The sequence below is a fragment of the Pelmatolapia mariae genome, linkage group LG13 (assembly GCF_036321145.2).
Source record: "Pelmatolapia mariae isolate MD_Pm_ZW linkage group LG13, Pm_UMD_F_2, whole genome shotgun sequence".
NCBI lineage: Eukaryota > Metazoa > Chordata > Actinopteri > Cichliformes > Cichlidae > Pelmatolapia > Pelmatolapia mariae.
In genome coordinates this window covers 33,625,001-33,650,900 of record NC_086238.1, presented here as the reverse complement: position 1 = coordinate 33,650,900, position 25,900 = coordinate 33,625,001, and the positions used below count along the sequence as shown (strand labels likewise).

At 51.3% G+C, this 25,900-nt stretch overlaps 3 protein-coding genes across 3 annotated transcripts in view; 1 reads left to right on the top strand and 2 right to left on the bottom strand.

Annotated features, from left to right (window-relative positions):
* LOC134639752 (peroxisomal membrane protein PEX13-like) overlaps nt 1-25,900 on the bottom strand; it is a 233,496-nt gene that overhangs the window by 189,966 nt on the left and 17,630 nt on the right. The gene's annotated exons all lie outside the window — the stretch shown is intronic.
* Nucleotides 12,174-14,038, top strand: LOC134639749 (GTPase IMAP family member 9-like). Its single transcript, XM_063491123.1, has 2 exons — nt 12,174-12,600; nt 13,200-14,038. The coding sequence occupies exons 1-2, from the start codon at nt 12,174-12,176 to the stop codon at nt 14,036-14,038; spliced, it is 1,266 nt and encodes a 421-aa protein (XP_063347193.1).
* On the bottom strand, nt 18,719-19,837 carry LOC135933725 (H-2 class I histocompatibility antigen, L-D alpha chain-like). The gene has a single exon (XM_065471864.1). The coding sequence runs from the start codon at nt 19,835-19,837 to the stop codon at nt 18,719-18,721; it is 1,119 nt and encodes a 372-aa protein (XP_065327936.1).

Sequence of the window (25,900 nt, the reverse complement as noted above, 5' to 3'; positions counted from 1 at the left end):
GACACGTACCGGTCTAGCTATATCGAAGCGCGTATCGCAAGCTGTTACCCGGGAGGTCATAGACGCTCCGTACTGGGCCGTGATACTCGCGGCTTTCTGCTGCGGAGCGCTCGACCGTTGGTGTCGTGCGACGGAAAAACTGTTGGCTGGCCTTAAGGTCGACGCGAAACAGTACGGTCGCGTTAAAGAGCTCTGTCAACGGTGCGGGCACAGCTACCGCGATATGCCAATAGCCTGCCCCGCAGAACCCAAGAGAGTTTTGGCCGTGAAGCAGATCGACAAAGTGCTCCTCGGTGACCTGTGCACGTCTCTGTGCGCTAGAGTGTTTTCAGCACGCTCGTCTTCCGAAAATGGACACGCGTACGCGAGAACCCAAGGACCAGGACGATGCCTTAATCACAAGCGCCCCTACACTACGAGCCTCGAGGAGGAATGGGAAAGCGAGCACAGCAGCCACCGGAGTGCAGCAGAAGAGACAGGATCAGCGACGCGAAAGCAAGTCGAATTCACGTCGGACCAAGAACACAATCCAGACCTCTGCGGCGGACACGGCGGCGACACGTCAACAACACACAGGGCGCGCTACAGCGAGCGAGATGAGTGCCATGGCCACGAGCGAACGTACCCGTGCGCGAAAAGACAGAAAAGACAGAGCGAGCCGCCGAAGAACGAGCCAGACCCAGGCTGGTGGATGTGGCAAAAACGGTACCGAGACCACGCGCACGGACGAACAGGAGGCGTCCAGTCGCGGAAACACAGAGTCTGGGCACTGTACAGGGAAAACTGGGAAGCTGCACAAGAGTCTAGCGAAAAATCGACCTCCGTTCAGTGCTGGCGAAGTTTCTCGTGTCGCTCTGTTGGATATCATGTCAAGACTCTTCCATTTGGACACCCAGACGGACCCCTCGCCATCTGAGGAGACTGTCGGTGTCGCGCAAAGGCCTTTGCCGGCACACACGATAACGGCTACGCTCAGGGGAATGACAGAGACTTTCGCCGAGTTGACTAGATGGTTAGAGATATTCGAAACGACCGACGCTCGTGAGACTATAGGCTTCGATTTGGCTATGGAAATATGCGGTTGTTACGACATGACGATCCGCAGATTAGAGAGCTGTATAACAACGGGCTTGTTCTCGGAGTGTAGGCACATGCAGAGCTTAGCTGATATACCTCTGGCGGACAATGTAATAGCTTGTTGCACAAGACTGTGTGTAGAAAATATAGCCATCGAGATCACGGATTTGAACGCCATCACCGAGCATGCCCGTAAGAACGATGGCAGCCTCTGTGAGAAATTGTTGTCAATCGTGCAGCGATTGAAACCCGCCCCGTCACAAAACATGCCCGACACCAGTGATACTTTGACGCAGCGCTTCCAAGCGCTGGTAGAGTTGGTAATCCAGCTCACGACTGTCATCGTAAACACTACCAACGAACTCACGCGTAAAACGGCGACATGCCAACAACTACAGGCCGAGAAAACAAAGCTAGACAACGTGTTATCAGCAAAAGAGGAAGATCGCCAGTCTCAAGCTGAAGCACACAAACTGACCTCAGAGAGGCGAATCCGAGATCTGGCCGGGGAAATCGATGAACACAAACGCACGGTTCAGAAACTGACACGGATACACGAGTAGTACAAGCGTACAAGCGAAGACGGCAGACAGAGGCTTGTGCAGGAATTAGAAAAAGCGAAAAAGGAGACCAGTGAAGCTAAGAGAGAGTTCCTTTTATTCCAAGAAGAGAGCAAGGAAGAGAAAGCTTGTCACAAGGCGTCTATAGATGATCTCAGCCACAAGTTAGAGAAACTGAAATTCGACAGCACACATTCGCTGCAGAAGAGCGAGAGTGAAATCCAAACCCTCTCCGGGGAACGTGAGTCACTGCAGGCCACCCTGATTTCTCTGACAGACCTGAACGGCGCACTGGACAAAGAGCTAAGAGAGAAAGGCGAATACATACTCAATCTTCAGCGTGCACTAGAGAGCGCACACGCTGAGGTTGACCACATGGGAGCTAAAGTAACTGAAATGAACACATTGGCGTCGTCGATCAGCGTGTTGTCTACCGCACTAGATGTGGAGCTACGAGGCATGCAGCCAGATGACATACTTCGCATAATCCGCGAAAAGACCGAGGCGTCGGCATTGCGGCTACAACATGTGCTGCAGCAAACGTGTGTCGCCCGCGAAGATGCAAGAGACCTAATTCCGCCTGCACCACATAACACCAACATAGTGTTTGACTTGTATGAGAGTGTGCTGACGGCAGCGATTTGGTCACTTGGTACGGAACAAGCCCCCATGGATGTCGGCGAGGCTAGTATGCGCCGAAGTAAGCGTAAGAAGGCCCCGGTCTCCATAAAATACGACAAACAAAGGAAACTTGAACAATCGCCCCGACCACTAAAGCCCAAGATGGAATCTACGAGTTATGACGTTAAAAACATTGGGTCTGACTTAAAGACCGAAACAACATTCTCTGATCCCACTACGTGGATCATTGGTAAAGCTGAGCGAAAGAGTACAGGTTTCACACTGGATAACAGTGGCCGACTCAACAAAAAGTACATCGGTGTACCGAGTTGTATAGTACAAAAGGTGTCGAGTTCGTATGATAGGGTCGTACTTGTGAACTTGGGATGGAAGTCGCTGCTATCGTGTCTGTACGAGATGCTGACACCTGACGAGGACCCACACCGTGACACTCCCATTCAAACAGCATCATGTCATTGCTTACAATTCGCTTCCCTGGCAAAAAGATATCAGGTCGGTGTGCTGGTATGCTGGTCTCCCTGTAGCATATACGAACTGTACGGTCTGGATCGCATGAGCGAAGGTGTGTATATAATAGTGGTCGAAAGCGGCGGCAACCCAGGCCTGGATTCGAGCCTCGGTCTTGTGAAATGTTATTACATTATGGCCGGAGGAAACAACGAGGACTCATACACTTATAACCTACTGAACATGGGGTCCCTGACTACAGCCTTACCGGCGAACCAGCGCTTTACACATAATAGCAGCATGGCGTGCGCGGGACCAGTCAATGTGGATATCGAGCGTCATGGCACAAACACAGATGTTATGACGGTTACAACCTGTGATATTGTGTTGAATGGATGTGAATGAAAATCACACAGACAGTTTGTATGTACACATGGTTTATTTATGAATAAAACATTACCTGATAAACATACACCAAGGCTTCTTTAGTATGAGTACTTTCCACAACGATCCACGTACAACTGTGTGTGGGCAATAACCGATAACCGGATCAGCCAAGCAATGCTACATGTACATCCTCAGAACCTTTTTAACACAGCGGGCACAGACTTTACAGGTAGTATCACAAGAAACACAGCACACATGACCGCAATCCGACAGCCAACACTTGTCCTTTCCACACGATGTGCAACTCCTGGAGGTCACGCCTGCGGTTGTAATGTTTTTCTTGCCAACGGTTTGCTTGCAAAGAGGACATGCGATCAGCACGGCGTCTTTGTTTCCCAAAGAGTTTATGCACGCTTGGCAACAAAGGTGGCCACACTCTAGATAGACATCACTTTCCTCTCGGCAGACTGTGCATTCGTAAGGGTACGTGAATATGTGATCCTCATCAGGTGGGGGCGTTGTTCTACCTACAGAGCACAAGAAACAACTGTAAGCGACTATCACACACACACACACACACACACACACACACACACACACACACACACACACACACACACACACACACAGTGTCTTACCCACAACGCACAGCTGATTGTGCTGCCACTGACAAATGGGTGACTCTCCCGAAATGGCGACATCAGCCGCGTCCGCGTTATGGTCGTCATCATAAGATGCGGAGAGTCGACAATCATCACAAAACCGACCATCGGTCTTCAGCACATCGGTGACCGTGGACAGCGGGTCGCTGTAATATAACACGGTGGGTAACGTTGGGTTGGCGTCCTCCTGGGTTAGATCATCATCCAGGAGAGATGCACCTCTCGGTACACGCTGCGGTGTCGTAGGTATAGAGTACGGCTTGTTTTTCATGGTGCGGTGCTTTGTGCGAACTTTCAGGTGTTTCATGCGATGATCAAACGTGTCTTTGGGCCCCGCTGTGGACCGGCCGGTTATCATACCGGGGGTGGCCTCCGTGTAGATGAGGTCCATGCCATGGTCAGTCAGGGCTATACAGGGAGAGTTGGATGACAGGGACATGGTGTCGTTCCACACCGTATCACAATGTATGTCATATCTCTTCAGCAGGTCTCGGATACACGTTGGCTCATCGCATCGGATTTGCAGCAACTTAGTATCACCCGAGTGGCTTTTGACGAGGAGAGTCACGCTGTGGGGCTCCTGCACAGGGGATACATTGTAATAATATTATTATCATCATTATTGTTTTTCCTGTAAACACACATAGCTTACAGTGGGTCAACAGACACCACGAAACAAAATAAAATCACCTTACATGTTTACAATGTAGCTGGAAGATAGTGTGAGAATCACAGGCGATTGTTTTGGCATCCTTTGTCCAACCCTTAGCAGTGACAAGGGCGTTGCAGTCATTCACGTGCTTGTAGAACGAGGCGCCAGAGCATGGAGTCGTCAGTACAATGTACGAATGTGATACTGTTTTGCTTGCGTCTACATAGGTGTTGAGGATTGTATCAAACAAACCCTCCGTTATAAGAACACAACTAGGGTCCACCCACAGATTTCTTGCTCTGCGTAACAGTTGTTTCTTGATGGCATTAGCCGACAGGGAGTTGATTTGCATGCATACTATCGTCAAATGTTGAGTTGGCAGTTGATAGGGTTCTGTCTCCCATCTTGTCAGGCTCCACTTTATAACACCCGAATCCTCGGGCGACCACACATTAATGTGAGCTTTGGGTTCCCAGCACCATCGAATGGCCAATGTTATGTACTCCATGGTTGTCAGCCAGCGAGGAGTGGGGGAAACAGCCCGTGGTGGTGTTTGGGTTTGTGGCACTACAAAAGAGTCTAGCTGAAAACACGCTGTGTTACCTCTACACTATGAAACTTAAAGGTATCTGGGGTTGAGCTACCCAGCCGACCTACAGCGCAAAGCTGGCCGACCCGTGGGTCGGCGGCTCCCGACCTGCAGCGCAAAGTTTGCCGACCTGCAGCGCAAAGCTGGCCGACCCGTGGGTCGGCGGCTCCCGACCTGCAGCGCAAAGCTTGCCGACCTGCAGCGCAAAGCTGGCCGACCCGTGGGTCGGCGGCTCCCGACCTGCAGCGCAAAGCTTGCCGACCTGCAGCGACCTGGCTACACTATCCAGCCGACCTGGCTACATCATCCAGCCGACCTGGCTACACTATCCAGCCGACCTGGGGTATAATCTCATTGTGAAGAACGTGTGATGATCACATTGGATATTCTCGGTGGATCACTGAGAAATATGGGCATGTTAAACTGGTTGTCCTTGTGGCTGTGGTTGTGGATGTGGATGTGCGCTCCAACACTGTCTTTTAGAGGTTTGTAGTCACTCCTAAAACACGATTGGGCATGCGCATGTTTGTGAAGTCGCTTGAATGCCGTTTGTTTCCTGGCTGAAACACTGTACATTGTACGTGGAACGTAGTGTTGTGACCTTTATGTGAATAACTAACCAAATGTGTTTCTCTCGTTAAGCTGACGCATACGTAACAGCAACATGTGGACAAGATGTGGTGCTTCGCTGTCAGAGTGTTACAGCGAGTCCAATTGCCCTGGTGGAGTGGGAGAAAACACCCTTATTTGATTGTTCCCTCTACTTATTTCAAGCTGGACGGTCTTATGACAACTACCCATGTAAAATGTTTAAAGGCCGAGTACAGTTGCTCGACCCGTCCATGAGAAATGGAAACGTTTCTATGATTCTAAGGAAGGTCATTGTAACTGACACAGGGCTGTATACATGTATGATTTGGACCAAAACCTCAACAACAAGCGGAGGAGTGTACCAAAAACATATCAACCTCACAGTCACAGAGTGCACAAAGGCTCCGTCTTCACACTCTCCACAACCTAGAGGCCGCCCCGGTGTAATAGCAGCCCTGATCCTGTTGCTGATCGCCATCGCTGTGTTGTGTGTTGTAGTGTGGATCCGCACAAACCATAAAACGCAAGACGCCTGAGGGTGAAACGTGTTCCAATGTATGAGTCTGACCACATAATGAAATGTATCTGTACCAGAGGTACTTGTTGGTATAATGTATCGCAAATAAAGACACTGTGCTCCAATGTGTAATGGTTGTTATTTTATTGTTACATACAGTCAAACACCACGCTTCACACTCATGCTGGTACACCACATGTCTACACAACCGAATCATCTGCTTCGGGGGTTACCGTCTCCAACCAGCGTTCTGGGAAGATGCCAAAGATGTGTAAGTTGTACACAGCCAGAATCAGCGAGATGCTGTCCTTCGCCTCGTCGGGTACCGTTGGGCATCCAAATAGTTTTCTGAACACATCCACCTTGTTTTTGATCACAGCCGCCTTCCCCTCGGTGGAGTCGCACATGTGATATAGCATATATTCTTCATCGGGTAAGATCAGCTGTTCCTGAACCATGAGGTCGCCTGCGTCATCCACAACTGTGATTTTGTCCAGGAAGCTGCGTTCTCTGACTGCACGCTGGAACCTCGGCAGCGTCGAGCCGATCATGAGCTCTGCTGCGCCGGTTAACTTCAACTGTGTCAGTTTTCGTTCTGCAAAGATATAGACATAAGTATAGAAGCAGAAAGGTTTTTCGTCAAACACGATGGTTATTGAAACAGTACCTGTCTTCCCCTGCGGTCCCTGTTCCACCAGGTCCTGGTACAAGAACTTATTGAGTTCACGGACCGCCGACAGTAACACTTCGGCTCGGACCTCATCCACTATGCTGTGTTCGACTAGAGCCCGTAGGCGATGCACATGGTTTGGTATTTCCATCATACCTGGTGGGAGGGGGAGCTCGACCGTGTATCTTTTGAAAATGCGTTCGGCTAGGTGAGTGCATCTCTCTGCGATGTCATGTTGCCACGACCTGAGTTGTTCTGCAGCCATAATAACGGTACCGTGTGCCTATAGCAATAGCTACTGTCGATTACTCGTACAACTTTAGGGTAGCTTTATCTGACAACGAACGGGTTCCCAGCAGATTCACACATTGGCCGACCCGTAGGTCGGGAGCCGCCGACCTGCAGCGCAAAGCTTGCCGACCCGTAGGTCGGGAGCCGCCGACCTGTAGCGCAAAGCTGGCCGACCTGTAGGTCGGGAGCCCCCGACCTGTAGCGCAAAGCTGGCCGACCTTTAGGTCGGGAGCCGCCGACCTGGCTACACTATCCAGCCGACCTGGGGTCTAATCTCATTGTGAAGAACGTGTGATGATCACATTGGATATGGCCATGTTTAGCTGGTTGTCCTTGTCGGTGTTGTGCGCTCCAATAATGTCTTTGTCTCTTGTTTCAAAAGGTTTGCAGTCACTCCTAAAACACCATTGTGCATGTGCATGTTTGTGAAGTCGCTTGAATGCCGTTTGTCTTTCCTGGCTGAAACACCGTACGTTGTACATCGAACGTAGTGTTGTAACCTTCATGTGAGCACCTAACCAAATGTATTTCTCTCGTTTAGCTGACACATACGTAACAGCGACATGTGGACAAGACGTGGTTCTTCGCTGTCAGAATACTACAGCGAGTCCAATTACCCTGGTGGAGTGGCAGAAATCAACCGTATCCAGTTGTTACGTGTACTTCTTTCAAGATCAACGTTCTTACGACAACTACCAATGTAACACGTTTACAGGTCGAGTGCAACTGCTCGACCCGTCCATGAGAAATGGAAACTGTGCTGTGATTCTAAGGAACGTCAGTGTAGCCGACACAGGGCTATATACGTGTGAGGTTTCAACCAGAAACACAACAATTGATCACACTCGCGTAGTGGCCATGGGACGTGTCAACCTCACAGTCACAGAGTACACAAAGGCTCCTTCTTCACACTCTCCACAGCCTAGAGGACGCCCTGGTGTAATAGCAGCCCTGATCCTGTTGCTGACCGTCATCGCCGTGCTGTGTGGTGCAGTGTAGTGTGGATCCGCGCAAAGCAAAAACACAAGACCCCTGAGGGTGAAACCTGTTCCAATGTATGAGTCTGACCACGTAATGAAATGTATCGAAAAGGAAACGCTGACAATGACAAATAAAGTACTGAACTGTGTAATGGTTGTTATTTTATTGTGACATACAGTGAAACACCACGCTTTACACCCATGCTGACACACCACATGTCTAAACAGCCGAAACCCCCGCTTTAGGAGTTACAATCAATCTCCAACAAGCTATAAGGGTCATCGGGGGAGATGCCGAAGACGTGTAGGTTGTACACGGCCAGAATCAGCGAAATGCTGGCCTTGGTCTCGGCTGGTACCGTAGGGCATCCAAAGAGGTATCCGAGCGCACGCGCCTTCCCCTCGGTGGATTTGAACATGTGATATAGCATATATTGTTCCTCGGGTAAGATCGGCTCTTGCCGGACCATGATGTCGAGAGGCTCGTTGACAGTCGTGATGATGTCCAGCAGGCTGCGGTTCCTGAGGACACTATGGAACGTGAACGTGGGCAGCGTGGAGTCGAGCATGCGCTTAGCCGCACGGGTTAACTTGAACTGTGTCAGTTTTCGTTCTGCGGAGAAATAGACATAAGTATACAAGCAGCAAGGTGTCCGTCAAACACGATGATTACTGCAACGAAAAGAAATACAGTACCTGTCTTTCCCTTTGGTCCCTGCTGCACCAGGTCCTTGTAAATGTAGGGATTGATTTCACAAAGCAATGACAGTAACAGCTTGGCTCGCATCTCGTCTTGCAAGCTGTATTCGACTAGGGCACGTAGGCGATGCACATGGTTTGGTATTTCCGTTATACCAGTTGAGGCTAAGGCCTCGTCCTCGTCCGTGTATCTGTCAAAAATACTTTCGGTTAGGTGAGTGCACCGCTCTGCAATGTCATGCTTCCACAACCTTAGTTGTTCCACAGCCATAACTGTATCCTACGTGGGGTGGCAGTGTATCTGTATACGCAAATGATTATTCGAGAGATATAGCAATGTCAACTCTGTATTACTCGTACAACTTTGGGACAGCTTTATCTAGCAAGTTTGGAGGTACCCTCGTGGGTTCCACACAGTGTTTGACCTGCAACTCTGGCCGACCTGCAACGCTGGCCGACCTGCAACGCTGGCCGACCGACACGCAGGGGTGGCTGATCCAGCCGCAAGAGTGTCCAACTGAGAATCGTTGTCACATAAGTTACACTTTACAATAATACAGCAAACCCAGCGTGTACAGTGTGCTATTCCCAGTGTGCTATTCCCATTCGGCGTACCAAGGTTTGCACCGAGGTACTTGTTGGTATCATGTATCAAAATAAAGACGCTTTATACAGCAATTTATAATAGTGTTTTGTTTGGCTCGCACCTCATCCTGCAAGCTGTATTCGACTAGGGCCTGTAGGCGATGCACATGGTTTTGTATTTCCGTTATACCAGTTGCATCTAGGGCCTCGTCCTCGTCCGTGCATCTGTCAAAAATACTTTCGGTTAGGTAAACGCACCGCTCTGCAATGTCATGTTGCCAGGACCTGAGTTGTTCCACAGCCATAACGGTACCGTATGCAGCGATAGGAGTGTTTATGCATGAGTGGTAATGGGACAACTATATCAATAGCTACTCTCGATTACTCGTACAACTTTAGGACAGCTTTATCCGACAATGAAAGGGGTTATCACCAGATCCACACAGTGGCCGACCTAGACGCAGGAGCCAGCCGACCCGCAGCTCCGAGCCAGCCGACCCGCAGCTCTGAGCCAGCCGACCCGCAGCTCCGAGCCAGCCGACCCGCAGCTCCGAGCCAGCCGACCCGCAGCTCCGATGCAGGGGTAGCCACAAGAGTGCCCAAGTGACAACTGCTCTCCCATAAGTACGCCGCGCAATAATACAGCAAACCTAGCATTCTACAGTGTCTTCATATTCGGGTTGACGACAATGAGCGTGGACAAACTGCACTCGTACAGGCACGCCATCGTCGACAGTTGCTGCTATGAACCTGTAATATACGAGGAGTTCATTCGTCGTCACCCGGACACCGAGCTATCTAGGTCCCTCGAGACCCCGAACCCCATAACGCGAATCCAGGTACTCGTGGACTACTGTCTGGACAACGAAGAGCGTGCCGAGGCGTTGTTTAGTATATTACAGACTCACTGCATGCATTTGTATGCCTTGCTAGAAGCATAAGACCCCGCATATAATAATATAGCAAACCTAGCATTCTAAAGCCTATCCACATTCGGGTTGACCACAATGAGCGTGTGCAAACTGCAATCGTACAGGCACGACATCATCCGAGGTTGCTGGTGTTATGAACGTGTGATATACGAGGACTTCATTCATCTTTACCCGAACACCGAGACCCCGAACGCCATAAGGCGAATCCGGGCACTCGTGGACTACTGTCTGGACGACGATGAGCGCGCCGAGACGTTGCTTCGTATAGTACAGACTCACTGCAAGCATTTATACGCCTGGCTAGAGGAAAACGGTCCGAAAGGCCCCCTAGGTACCATTGATAAAAGCACAACGTAAAGAAAACATGAGATGGTCTGTCGGTGTTACATGTGTTTCCTTTTGTATCATGTCTTACGGGTTTTGTGTTTTTCACTAGAGCGAAGCAAAACCACTCACACCTTGACCCCTGCAGCGATGCTCGCCTTGGGGTGGAAAGGGAAGCGACTCAACGGCGCTGAACTAATGGAGGACATGGAGCTACACCAGTTGTTAGCCAGAGTCACCACAATCCAGGACGCCATTGAGGACATGTGGGCAGAAGGCGTGATTCTGGCCAAGGAATACGAAGAGCTTGTTCTCGCAACCAAGATGTCGTGTCAGGAAAACACAATTCGCAAGATGCTTAGTGATCCAGACATACCAGTTGCTACAAAGCACAGTATTGGCCTGATACTCATGTCACATAACATGCACATATACGGACTGACGGACGAATGGAAAGGCTATAAAGTGTTTCGAGCTACAGACTCGTAGACTGTGTACCGTAACCAAACGCACCAGTGAAATGTATATGTGTCGCTCCCGATGTTATTGTGAATGTGAATGTTGGCAAAAGCAAATAAAATCAAGGTGACACACACAGGGTTTATGTGGTTTCTTTTATTAGTGTAGTTGGACGTTTATGTTCACAAGTCATGTAGTTACACACTGCATGTTACACAAAGGACAATCTTAGTAGGTTTATCATTGCTTTCATAAGCACCGTAGCCGGTGTTGTCGTTGTTGTATGCTACACACACATCGTAGCTCAAATGCGGACACGCTTCACTGAATCCCATTTCATCTCTGGCGTTCTGGATACCATAACAAACAGGTCTTCCACTTCAAGTCGTCTTGGTTGGTGTCACACCACAGCAGGCAAGTTGCTTGCTGCGATTCCGTCTCACGGAATACATCTCCTAAACGAGGCACCACACTAAAGCGCTCGTCCACCAACTCCCGTAGGTCTTTGTCAATCGCCGCGCTTACAAGTTTCCAGCGATTGTCTTCGAACTGGCAGTCGGTGTGGCGGTCTGCCTCTCCTGGTATCCAGCTGAGCGTGAAGTATTCTTTGTAAGCTTCCCACAACTGCTCAGTGAAGCGCTCCACATCCATCGTGTCGTCGTCCAGCAAAAGGGTTAACGTCCACCCTAAGTCAGCGGTGCGATCCACTTGCACGTACCACGCACGGCAGATGTAATCCCTGCCCATGCAATATCTCAACCAAAAATGGCACAGCTGAAACCCGTCCGCGGTCAGGTCGGCCAGGTCTTCCACCTCCAAAAGCTGTATATACGGCACAAACGTGCCCAGTTTAGGCTTCTCAACCGTGGTCATCTTGGTCGTCATTGAGCTCGAGAGCACGTGCCTTTTCATGATTCTGTCAAGGCTGGGGCTGTAGAATCTAGAGAGTTTGTCGATCTTAGAGTCGGGGAACGCCACCCTGGGATGGCGTATGGTAAGTCGATGAGTACCTGGCATTGTAACGACGGTATGCATGTAGTGCGATGTGTGTGACAGTGTCTGTATATATATCCCACAGGAAACAGACAGGAGATGTACGCACCATCGGAATGCTACCCTTTGTGATTTTCATTGTGTGCTGTGAACTGATCAACGCCACGGACAATCCCACTGATGTCACAGCAGAGAGTGGACAAGGGGTTGTGATTCTACCATGTCGATGTTCATACACGAGGACTGTCATTGCGGGTGTAGAGTGGAGGCGAACTGATCTGATGCGTGCTGAATATGTGCTTCTGTATCGTGACGACTTTTTTGTACCAGACTTCCAACACCCATCCTTCAAGGAGCGAGTGGATTTACAAGACAGAGGAATGAACGAGGGAGACCTGTCTTTGGTTCTTCAGAATGTGACATTTGGTGATGCTGGAATGTACAGCTGTTCTGTTCTGACCACACGAAGATCTCGTACAAAGCGAGCTGTGGAAACTATCGCCATTTTCAAGCTGATAGTTGTCCCTACAGATCACACGGGAGGCAAGCAGACCATATATGTTAGACTAACAATTGGATTGAGCTTGGGTCTGATCGTTGTTCTCATCATAGTTGCTATTGGATGTGTAATACACAGAAGAAGAATATGTGTTATTATTGTGTTTTGACCGTGAAATAACAATAAATGAAGGATGAACATACACAGAGTGTCATTCGTTTTATTGCTTGCATTGTACACAGTTGACATTATGTTCACGATCCATGGAATGGCAGTACGTGCTACCATTGTAGAGCAAAGTCTTGTACAATTTGAACGTCTTATCCCCTGTCCTCTCGGTCAGCGTGGCGCTCAAGAGTACATGCGTTCTGAGGCGTGCTCACGGAAACTCACGTATTATCACAGTACCCCTTCCAGCTACTCCTAGTTTATGTGCGGCTTACTGCGTATGTCACGGCGAGCATGAAACATGGCAACGGTTATCTCTTTTATACTTGTCTTGTCACTGACACTAAGCGGGCATGTCGCTCGGTGTCAGCAGAAGAATGACAAAGGTGGGTGTAAAATGGCCTTGTTACACACCAAACATTGAATGCAATGCTGTCCGTAGGAGTCTGTACGAGAATGTGAATGTCACCCGCAGGTTCTCCACCCCGTCCGCACGTCAGATTGATTCTCGTGGGCAAGACCGGGTCTGGCAAGAGCGCGTCTGGTAACACTATACTCGGCGATAGCAACGCTTTCAAGGAGGACATGTCACCCGAGTCCGTCACCGTTGGCTGTGTGAAGAAAGAGGTGGACAGAGACGACGTCAAAGTCGTTGTGATCGACACTCCGGGGTTGTTTGACACAACCAAAACACAATACGATGTGAAAAGAAAGATCGAGGAGTGTGTCGAACAGTCGGTACCCGGACCGCACGGATTCCTTTTGGTAATCAGCCTAAAGTCTAGGTTCACACAAGAGGAGCGGAGCAGCATAAAGTGGATTCGAGACAACTTCGGAGAAGACGCTTTCACGTACACCTTGGTCTTGTTTACACACGGTGACTTGCTAAAGGGTAAATCGGTGAGAGACTACGTGAAGGAAAGCAAAGAGCTACAAAGAGTGATAAACCAGTGTGGCGGAAGGTACCACATGCTGAGCAACACTCAGAGAGTAAACCAAACCCAAGTGGACATTCTGTTGAGTAAAATAGAGGACATGGTAGAATTCAACGGAGGTGAGCACTACAGCAACGATATGTACAAGGCAGCTCAGAAGAAACTCGAAAGAGACAGGGAGCATAAGAGGAAAGAGCAAGACCAAATGCGAAAAGAGCATGAAGAGATGATTAAGACAAGGGAATGGTGTAGATTCTTCGGCCTTACATCTGTGGGATTATTTGGAGCAGGAGCATACTTGTCCTCTTATGTGCTAATGGGGATCGGTGGGGCGCTTGGGTATTCTCAGTTTAATTGTTCTGTGGTCATGTTCGGTTAGGTAGGCTAGCTACATTAGGTAGTTTGCCATCATACACAAGATTGTTTTGACAGAACTGTTTATGAAGACAGTGTGCTGAGAATCGGTGTTCTTCACCAAATGGATATGCAAGATAACGACCGATATTAGGAGTCTGTTTCTGTCCTCGTTGTGTGGATCATGTGGTATCTGTGCAGTACAATAAAGGTGGAAACATACTGTTATTGTGTGGTGTTTTACACTGTTACTGTGTGGTTTTTTACACCGTTCCATTTTTGTCGAAACACAGTCATACACTGAGCTGGGTTTGATTCCTTTATACACCAAATGTCAAATGAAAACTCCGTACAAGATCACAGTGTACGTTTGTTTATTCACGAACACAGCAGCACGTTGAGGTTACATATACAGTTTTATATCACAAGTAAAATAGACTTATCGTGGTGGTGGTTTATACAAAAATATATACACACTGTATGAAAAGAGCATGAAATATCCCCTTTGTCCCCCCTGTCAGCAACGCCTAGGCATTATGTCCGGTACTTGCTCGGCTAAAAACTCGTCTGGGTAGAGCTGAACGTTTTGAAGCTTGAGCTTTAGCAACTTGACAGCACTCGGAGATATACCCTTTATGTTGAAAATCGGGGTTATGCGTACCCTCAGAGGGTACGGGTTCATCTTGAGCGTGCTCTCCCACTCGTCCTCTCCCCCAAGGTCGTTCCCTCCTATCTGCACATATTGAGACTGTCTGGATATAGACGACAGTGCCTTCTTCTGATACTCTGACAGCCCTTCTGTGTTACATCGTGACGTGCTACCACCAGCGCTAGCTCCTACACCAAAGCCAGAGACTTCGACTTTTGCTCCCTTCTCTCTGCAGCGCTCAGCAGCATCGTTCAAGCTGTCCTCAGCGTCCTTGTTGCAGGTCGAGAACACTTCAAACGAGCTGTAGTATCCGCCAACCTCCACTGAGCTTACGAACCCGTAGCCCCAAGTGTTGAGGAACTCATCGATGTATCCGTCTGGGTTGCTGTTAAGCTCCTTCAGTGATGCACGGAGCGCAGTGGTGGGTTCGTAGGACGAGAAGGTGGCGCTGCCCACTTGGCACTGATATGACGATGACGAGACTGAAATTTTGTTACTCGAAGACACGGTCCTTTCCATCGATCTCTCCACGGCATCAGTCTTACTGAACGTCACTTCGGCCGAAGCTGTTACACCCAGCATGGACCCCGACACCCCTGCGTGTCCGGAGACAGAGTCCTTGCTATCATGGGATTGCTTGATCTGCGATGCGTCACCGGATGCTCTCTTGTATTCCCTGCTACCTCTCAAACACCTGATGGCCTTGTGAAACTTGATATTGGCGGGCACCACGAACTCATTTTGTTTACTGCATCTATTCAAGAACCCCGAGAGCGCTAGGGCCTCCAAGTTCCCAACTCCTTTGCTTGTCACAGTGTAGCCCAGCGGAAAGGTGTACACAGAGATGCTGGAGTCACAATAGGTTGTCAGCAACCGGTCTGTTGCATACAGAGTTCCAACTATAAGGGTGCCCAATAGGGCGACAGTCGTAACAGCATACAAGACGATAGTCACTCGGACCCCCGCTATCCTCCGCTCACCGCTCCTACGTACCTGGTCATAGTCACTCAGCGGTCCTTCGCAATTGGGTTTATCCAAGACAACATTGTCGGGTACTTGGTCATAGTCACTCAGCGGTCCTTCGCAATTGGGTTTATCCAAGACGACATTGTCGGGTACTTGGTCATAGTCACTCAGCGGTCCTTCGCAATTGGGTTTATCCAAGACGACATTGTCGTCATGCAATACAGTGAGTACTACGGCAGGTGCTCTAGCTGGTCTACTCAGTCGTCCAACTAACCTTGTGATACAGTCGTTAACAGCCGAGAGTCCAACACGGCATTCATGTCCAGCACGTATACACACACCGCGTAGCGCACTGTGGTTTCTGAACGTTAGGCCAAATATCAGCAACAGCACAAGCACGACACACACAGCCGAGATAATCCCCGGGGTTGATGTCCTCGTGTCAGAGTCCTCAGACAGAAACGGAGGGGCCTGGGTAACGGCGGCGGGCTGTTCCCCTTCAATGCAGGTCATACATTCTTCACTAGAACAGTGGAATCCGGGTTTACACACACATGTTAGCCGTTCTTGTGGGTTGTACACAATGTACTTGGGCTTGTATGTGTCGGACCACATGCGTTGGCCGTTCACAAATGTAGGACGCACACCCTTTCGGCAGACAACCGCGGTGCCTCCGCCAGAAGTCCAACACGGTACACAGTGCGGCACAAAGTAGTGCAGGTGTGAACACAATGGTAGATTGTATGGTGAACCGGTGTCATCATACAGTACGCTGTTATCCCCATCTTGTACACGTGTAATGGAAAGACGTCCATCCAAGTAAAAAAAGGCGTACGTTGCGCTGGAATAAAAGTCTCCGGGTATAAAGTTTTTGTTGGCATCGCAGTAGGGTTGTGACATACAACTAGTCAGTCTGTTGTATACATCCATGTATTCGTATAGGTGACAATATACACACCGGGGATCATCGCAATCCCCCCCATCTGCCATTATCGAGCCAGGAGGGCACGTACAGCAACCGCTGCTATCAGTCAGACAGCCCAAACAAGTAGTTCCACACAGAAACATAAGCAAAACACGCATCATGTTTACAATCGATTATCAGAGAAGGCATCCTCATAACATGGGTGTTATTGCAAGCCCCAGGGTTATCATAATCAGCCGACCCACAGGTCGGCGGCTCCCGCGCTGTGGGTCGGCGGCTCCCGCGCTGTGGGTCGGCGGCTCCCGACCTGTGGGTCGGCGGCTCCCGTGCTGTGGGTCGGCGGCTCCCGTGCTGTGGGTCGGCGGCAAGGCATTGTGGCTGTGATTAAATACTACCCAAAACAGGCCGCTTTATCCCAACAGTGTGCCACTGCTGAGAGAACGCAACAGCTTACGGACATAGCTCGTTTCTAGACGTAGACATCAGAGTCACGTAGAAGCATCTCCGGTTAATTTGTCAACTATGAAGACAGCGGTCTACACTATCCTGTGCTTAGGAGTGTTGTTCTACTCCGCCAGCTGCAGTTCGACCAAGAAGAGCTACAGTGTGAAATGTCTGAACGGTAAGACTGTGACAGTGGACGCGTCTAGTGTGGGCCGCACGTCCACGTACAAGACGTACAAGCAACTGGTGTGCAAAGCCTGCGCCGTGCAGCGGTGCGACGACACCAGGCTGTTCAAGGGGTACTCCAAAAAGGACGACAACAGTAGAATCCTCACCTCCAGCCTGGAAGGGCTGCAGTTGAAGAGTTACGGCTCGACCGAGGCCAAAGTGTCATACAGATGCCCCAAGACAGAAACCCTACAGACCAGTCAATGTCAAACCGCGCAGACGCTGAAAGAGTGCCTAGTGAAGCTGTGCCAAGAGTGTTCCTCGACAAACTGCGAGGTGTACGCGGGCTCGACGAAGGTGAGCTCGGGCAAAGTGGCGGTAGCCAAGGGTGTGTATAGGATCGACACGAAGGCCTCAACGGTGGAGAAGCTGAAGAAGAAGCTGGAGGCCGTCAAAAGGATTGCAACGTCCGATAAAGCAAAGGGGGCGGCTAAAGCCATAGGAGCCGCTGTGGTCAGCAACAAAGATGTCATTGTCAAGTTTGCCAAAGCCGTAGGGGTGCCCGAGGAGAAACTGGCGACCATTCAGCAGATAATCAAAGTGGGAAATAGCCTGTACGCAAAAGACCTAAACGGTGCACTCACAGCTGTGGCTGAGCTCACGGGTCACCCTTTGACTGAAGAGGAGGAGAAGAGCATCGACAATGACATGAGCGAGGACGAAGAGGTCGAGTATGCTGGCGTGTTCGCTGCTCTGAAACAGGAGACGGCTCGCGTCGAGAGCGGGGAAGACTTGTATCAAGACAGCAAAGACTCGTTCTTGGCAGCCTACGGATTGTACATAGCTATCGCTGTAGTCGTAACAGTAGCGATAGCCAGCTGCGTGTGTTGTGTGCTGTGCTGCAGGATGTGCTTGAAAAAGAAGAAAAGGGTCAACGTGGACTATAACTTGCAGCAACGCAATCCGTAAGAAATGACGACGCTGTAAGACATGATAATGCTGAATAGTGTATTACAATTGTTTTTGTATTCCATATAAAGCATTCCAAGTGTTATGAAGTATTGTGTGTGCCATGTACTAGTACATAATTGTACTCTTTTGTTTTCGTATCATGTTTGTATAAAACGGAGGCCAGTGTCATGAACATTGCAGCCTGGGGATGAAGATTAAGTCTTATTTGGTTGTATCATACATACAGCCTAACGCATTACATGTAATCACCAATGTCACTGTTGATATTGTTGTGAATGTACTCCTATGCAATAACGGGTAGAATTTTACACCGTTGTTATATGTTATGCTGTGTTTTGTACTGTTACATTTTGTATTGTTATCAATGCACTCCCATGTAAAGCAGAGTACTATGGAAACAATGTGTCGTATACACAGATGTTATGGTTTATGGTCTATGCTATGTTGTAGAAAATAAAATGCAATAACAATCAATGGTGTCTGGGTACTCTGATGATGTTGTTAGCCGTAAAACACCACAGTACAGCAGTTGTATTGACAAATCATTTATTGGGACATACACGCATACAAAGCACTATGTATCAAACTCCAGATGTCTCATCTTGTAGCCCATGGTGTTGTGGGAAACGATCGTTGCGGTTTACAATTTGCCCAGTCCTCCGTTTTCGTACGATACACGCCACCACCAGACACAAAGCTACAGTGCACAAACACGCCGTTGTCGACAGTAAAACAGCGTTCGGCCAGCCAATTGTTCGAAGAGTTGTGCGATCCCCCGCTCGCCAGTGTTTGACAACGTGATACCCCGTGTCTTCCTCCAACACGTCGCAGGTGAAGTTCCCCGTGTCAGACGGTAATATATCCACAGCGATCTGTCTTTGAAACGTGTCGTCGTCGTTTGGTAGAGTGTCACACAGTTTAAGACCGTCGTCCGTATTGAGAACTCGGCCGTTCCTCATGAGCCTCATCGCAGGCGTGTTTGTGGGAAACCCAGAGGCCAGACAAATCAATGTGAGAGTAGTGCCATTTGTCTTCCGTGTAAACACGTACAACTCAGGGACGGTTGCCCTTTCTCCGAGTTCCTGTGTGCTATATCCAACAAACATAGTCAACCATTTGATACACTCGCCACGCAAGTAGCCGTTGGTGTATTCGGTCAATACGGTCACACCGTTCCATTTGTCCGCGATGGGTTTCGCCGCTTCGGTCGCAGCAGACCACCTCAGTGTGACATAATCAAAAGACATGAAATCGTCACCATCGTAAGCGTACTTATCCACCCCGCGGACAAACTGCAGCAGCCTCTCCTCAGAGGGGTTAGTTTCCCCATAACATCCGTGCAACCACTGTAGAACATGTACATCTCCATCGGACACCGAGTGTCCCATCCGAGTCATCACGACATCTAGGTTAACGCCAAACCATTGCTGCTTGCTGAGTCGACTCTGCGTGCCCTTATCCAAGTAGTCAGTAGTTAAGCGTTGTCTTGCCCAGTTTGTTGTGGGGGTTTTCCGTGGGTTGTCAGTGTCGAAACGGTCAAAGGGTTTACCGTCCAGTAGACCTATTGCTGTAAACTTGTGCACACCCGGCAAGCCGAGATCTGCGGACATCGCTGTATAAATGTAGATCAGCGAATGAGTTGCCGAATTCACTGTAAGCATACGAGTGACAAAGTACAAAAACAGATACCATGCGTCCATGGTAAGAGCTACCTCAATTATGTGCTGTGTGCAAATGCAAGTGAGTCCAACTCTCCCAGTGTTCGGGCAAATACACTCGCCAATGTTTCGGCTGTCTCACAACAAAGCTGGCTGTCCGACCGACAATCCCACCCCCAGCTATCGTGTTTCGCATCGACCACATATACCCCAGCGAAGACCTAGCCATCCCGACGTGTGTCGGTCTTTTGTAAGAAACTAACGCTGTAACTGAGAGGTCTCTCACTTATAGTTGTCCAATGTGTGTGATTTTATATACAAGTACAGCACGGTAAACGCAGAAGTGTGCGTGTTTCACCGCAATGGCAAAAGTCAGTGTTTGCGCTGTTAGAAGAGCGAGCGGACGGACTAGACTGAAATGAGAGTCCCACACATAACAACAACATGTAACATTTCATGTAGGTTTATTATTACAAGCAGTGTGATAACAAGCCGATACAATACAATACAGTGCACACTTTGCCCCCCCCTTCTACTGTTCGGGATACCAGAGCCTAAGAGTTGCGGCCTTTCGCCTCACATCCGTGTCGTTGGTCTTGCACCACAGAAGACAATCGCTGCCGTTGGGTTCGGTCCGAAAGACCTCTCCCAGACGCGGCATCACGGCCATCCGCTCGTCGACCAGCCGTCCAAAGTCACCGTGTTCGCCCTCAATTGCGACACACAGAAGTTTTTCCTCCTCGACTTCATATTCGCAGTCGTTATATGTAGTCTCGGGGTTGCGCCTGTCACCATGCAAGCCAGGCTGCTCGACGACCCATCTCGATCCAAAGTAATCCCTGTAAGCAAGCCATAGCTGTCGAGCGAGCGCTTCCGCGTTCGCCGCCGACTTGCCCTCGTCTTCTAACAGCACGGTCAAACGCGATCCCACCGTGGCAACTTTGTCCACGTACACGTACCAACGAGCCCATCCCAGCAGCAAAGCCTTCAGTTTGCAATGAAGCCAAAAGTGCACCATGTGAAAGCCATCAAGGCACAGAACACTCAGGTCTTCCAGGTCGAGAAAGTCTATGCAATTGGGACAGAAATCTCCCCATTCCTCCGGCTCCTTGATCCTCTCTGGCATCTTGCCAGACACCATGTGTATCTTCATGATGTCGTCGGCCCAAGGTCTATACATCTCCCAAGGCTTGGTCCTTTCTCCGCCAGGGAACACCAACCTCGGGTGCGTCAAACGTATGCTGTGCACTTGCGGCATCACTGGCTTTGCTCTGCCGTTGCTGCTGCTGCGTTATGCGCCGACACTGTCACAGAGTGAGCTTCAGTGGCTTACAATCTCATCCATACAGCTTTTATACCATGCCACGGTGCGTAACCTTCCCAGGTCGGGGATAATGCACCCATCCGTCTCGTCGCACTGTGTCTCCAATGCAGCACTTTCGTTCTCCTTGGTTTCGGTGGGTATTGCATCGCAGACACAGAACGGAACCGCAGTAACCGTAAGATCGTTCTCTTTAGTGAAAGAGAACGATCTTAGAGGGAAAACTCATGTACTGACACAATGAAGACCAAGTGTCACAGGCTGACTACTAGCCACTTTCCCCGTTCCGCACGTCGACATATGTGGCTCACGATGGAGTCGTTCGATCGCAACGGCAAGAAGAAGAAGAAGAAGAATAAGAGGATTCGCCTCTCCCCAGCAGACCACGGTACACTCGAGGAGTATGTACTGGAGGGGCGATCGACACGGGCAACAACAGAGCGTCCCGAACCAGTGCAGGGCCCACCCGAGAAATACTGGGATAGATACAAAAGGAATGCAGCGGTTCAAGCCGTGGCTCCGTTTGACAAGACGTGCATATGTGCCGCGTGCAATGCCGGAAACAGCGCCCGCTACGCTCCCGATGTAACACATGAAGCCCCACATGGCAGAACAAACACAGAGAGAGTCGTATTCCAGCACTACGAATGGATTTTCGATCCACCGCAACCAAGTCACCCCCGGCCCATCTATCCCCAATAAAGCACCTTGGCAAGGCGGCGTGACGGAACACCAAACGTCGACGAATCTCCTATGTCAATCGACAGTGCACCTCCGTTCGCCTCGTACCACTCGGTGTAATGTGTGCTTGCATTTTGCAATACACCCCGAGACAAGAACTCACAATGGTTCATGTCAAGCGGTTTCACATTCTTTGTAATGTAATGTCACGACGATGAAGAATAAAGAGCACTGGATGCCAAAATGTGGTTCTGTCTCATGTCAGTTTGTTTGTGTCACAAGTGAGTTTGTCTGTCGACCGAGCACCCCATCGAGAAATGTACACATCATCAGTGTTATGGTCATCCCCCAGTACCACCGATCTAATCCCAACAGTGCCAAGCAGAGAACAAAACAGGGCACCCAGACACTCTCAGGTAACCGCAGGTAACCCCCGCGAGCCCCGCCTTTCCGCCTGCGGCCGGGATCCGCCTAGTTGAAATAACTCCGTTTTCGCGCAGGCTCTATGGTGCGCGGCCAGCGGAGGCCGCTGTTAACCCTGATGCTCCCCGCCAGGGGGGATCGTCGGCGGCGGGGTCGGGGGATGCGGGTCCCCCCCCCGCGGAGGTAGTAAGGAAGGAAGGCGGCTGGGGTCGCGAGGGCCCCCGACGGGGTGGGACAGAGGGAGAGAGGGAGGAGGGAATATGCGGGGGTCGCGAGATCCCCCCGAGGGGACGGGAGACAAAGAAGAGAGAGAGAGAGAGAGAGAGAGAGAGAGAGAGAGAGAGAGAGAGACGGGCGGAGGGGATCGAGAAACACGCCGGCGAAAGCCCAGCGTGTCGCGCGCCAAAATGATAAGAGCGAGGATGGCGGGTACTAAGCGTGTCGGGGTTTGGTTACAGAGGCGGTGTCCCAGCGCGCGCCGTACAACAACAACAACAACAACAACGACAACAAGGTGCCACCGAGAAAGAAGAAGAAGACAAATACAATGTCACGCACTAGACCGTGGGACCCAAAGAGCACTAAGGTCGGCGCCGGCGGATCGCTTTCGCCGGCGGTGTCGGCGGTGTCGTCGTCGTCGTCCCCTTCCTCCCGCTCCCCATCACCGTCGCCATCTCCAGCGCGTCTGGCGTACGCGGGGTGGGCTCCGGCGGCTCCGTTGTTGCGACCGGCCACGTTTCGCTACGGCGGTCTAGGGGTCGAGGAAGACCAAGACCAAGAGCATCAGCAGCAGCAGCAGCAGCAGCAGCAGTTGCATCAGCAGCAGCAGGAGGAGAAATCAGAGGAGGAGAACTCAGAGGAGGAGGAGAACTCAGAGGAGGAAGAGGAAGAGGAGGAAGAGACCGAGGAACAGGAGCAAGAGGCCGAGGGGGATAACGACTCGACAGCCCGAACGCTCGCAGACGAGGAGCGGTACTCGGAGGATCAGGAGGACGAAAACGATGGGGTTGCGGACCCGCATAGGTACTTTGCGGAAGAGGACTACGAAATGGCATCGCAACTCTGCCAGGACGGCGGCTCGCAAGGCGAGTCGAACTGCCGAGAGGGAGAGGAAGAAGCAGGCGCTGAACCGGGGCGGGGGACTTGGGAGATTTGGCAAGAGGACGACGCCGGCCGTGCTGCAGGTGGCATTCATGATCTTGGGCGCGATCGCAGCCACGGCGCTGTCGGTGAAACTCGCGACGCAGATGTAGCCGATGCTTATGACTATGACGATGATGAAGAAGACAAAGACTATGAAGAAGAAGAAGAAGAAAAAGAAGAAGAAGAAGACGTCCTCGCCGATGATGATGATGATGATGATGAAGAAGAAGAAAAAGAAGAAGAAGAAGACGTCCTCGCCGATGATTATGACGATGACGATGAAGAAGAAGAATTAGAAGAAGAAGAAGAAGAAGAAGAACAATTAGAAGAATTAGAAGAAGAAGACGACGACCTTGACCCCGACCCGCACGAACGAGGCCCCACCGAAGAGGCCGTGGCGGCGGCGGCGCGAGACGAGGCCTCCGCGTTCATGGCCTACTTCCCGCCGGAGATAGAGGACTCGGTGATCGCCATGACCAACCTCGAAGCGGACAGGCGCAGGCCCGCCATCGACGGGTGGAAGCGCATGGGTCGCGTCGAGTTCAGGGCCTACGTGGGGCTGCTCGTGCTCGCCGGCGTGTACAGGTCCCGGGGAGAGGCCTGCGAGAGCCTGTGGGACGCCGAGAGCGGCAGGTCCGTGTTCAGAGCCGCGATGCCGCTCAAGACCTTTCGAGCCTACTCGAGCGCGCTGCGCTTCGACGACAGAGAGACCAGACGAGCCGCGCGAGGCGAGGGCGGCCACGACAAACTGGCCCCCATCAGAGCCGTGTGGGACGAGTGGTGCGCGAGGCTGCCCGCCATGTACCGACCGGGACCGGAGGTCACCGTCGACGAGAGACTGGTGCCATTCAGAGGTATGTTTGGCGCGTGTTGTGCGCGACTGGGGGAAGAGAGGAGGAAGAGTAGCGGGCACGACGACGACAACGCTAGCTTTGGTGTATTGCTGTTGGGTTCTGCGTTTGTGCTGCTTTGTACATGACTTTATCTTCCACGTGTGCTCTCTGTCAAACTCACGTCTCTTCTTCCGTTTCTGCCCGAATCTCTCCCCACTTTCCCACACCTCTCTGTCTCTCTCTCTCTCTCTGTCTCTCTCTCTCTCTCTCTCTCTCTCTCTCTCTCTCTCTCTCTCTCTCTGTCTCTCTCTCTGTCTCTCTCTCGCCATCAGGAAGGTGTCCGTTCAGACAGTACATGCCCAGCAAACCGGCCAGGTACGGGATCAAGATATGGGTGGCGTGCGACGCGCGTTCCAGCTACGCGTGGAAGATGCAAGTGTACACCGGCAAGCCCGACAAGCGCGGCCCTCCCGAAAAGCACCTGGCCACTCGAGTGGTCGTGGACCTCACCGAGGGATTGCCGCCGGGACGCAACGTCACGTGCGACAACTTTTTCACCTCGCGCGAGCTCGCCGACAGGCTCTTTCGCGAAAGAGGCCACACCGTGCTGGGCACTCTGCGATCGAACAGACCCGAGGTCCCCAGGGAGCTGCGTTGCGTCAAGGGCAGGGCCGTGGGCTCCGTCGAATCCGTAGTACTCGGCGGCTCCGCGGGACCGAGAGGAGGAGGAGGAGGAGGAGGAGGAAGAGGGCCCGACACGATCATCCTCTCCTACGTGGCCAAGAAGAACAAGAACGTGCTGCTCCTCACCACCGCTCCTCGTTACCACCGCCACCGCCGCTCCGGCCCCGAGCCCCGGCCTAGCCGCCGCATCAGCAACGGCAACAACGGCAGCAGCAGCAGCGGCAACGGCGGCGGCGGTGGAGGAAAACCTCCCTTGGTTCTGCACTACAACCGCACCAAAGGAGGCGTCGACAACCTGGACAAGGTCGTGAGCACGTACAGCTGCAGGAGAAAGACCTGCAGGTGGCCCGTGGCCCTCTTCCACAACATGGTCGACGTGGCGGCCTACAACGCGTTCGTGCTCTGGAGGGAAATTCACCCCGACTGGATGGCGGGCAAGCTCAACAAACGACGGCTCTTCCTCGAGCGACTGGGCAAAGCGCTCGCGCGCCCCATGATGGAAGCCAGGGCGTTAGCGCGAGGAGGAGGAGGAGGAGGAGGAGGAGGAGGAGGAGGAGGAGGAGGCCGAGTCGCGGCTCGAGGTACTACTGCTACCATCACTACTACCGAGGCCGACGATGCTGACGCTAGTACTACTCGCACCGCCGCCGACGCTACGCCCCGCGACTCCTCTCCGGTCAAGAGGCGAAGGTGCCGCGTGTGTCCCAGGAGCAAAGACGTCAAGACCAAGATCCTGTGCCACGAGTGCCGAGCGTACGTGTGCATCAACTGCGCCGTCAAGTACTGTCCCAACTGCGCCGCTTCACGCGCCGCCGCTTCCCAGACGCCGCCGACGTCGCAATAACACAAGCGCCCCTCGGGGGTCCTAGCGACCCCCCACCCTATCATCATCATCATCATCATCATCATCATCATCATCATAACACAAGCGCCCCGAGGGGGTCCTAGCGACCCCCACCCCAATCATCATCATCATAACACACACGCCCCTCGGGGGTCCTAGCGACCCCCCACCCTATC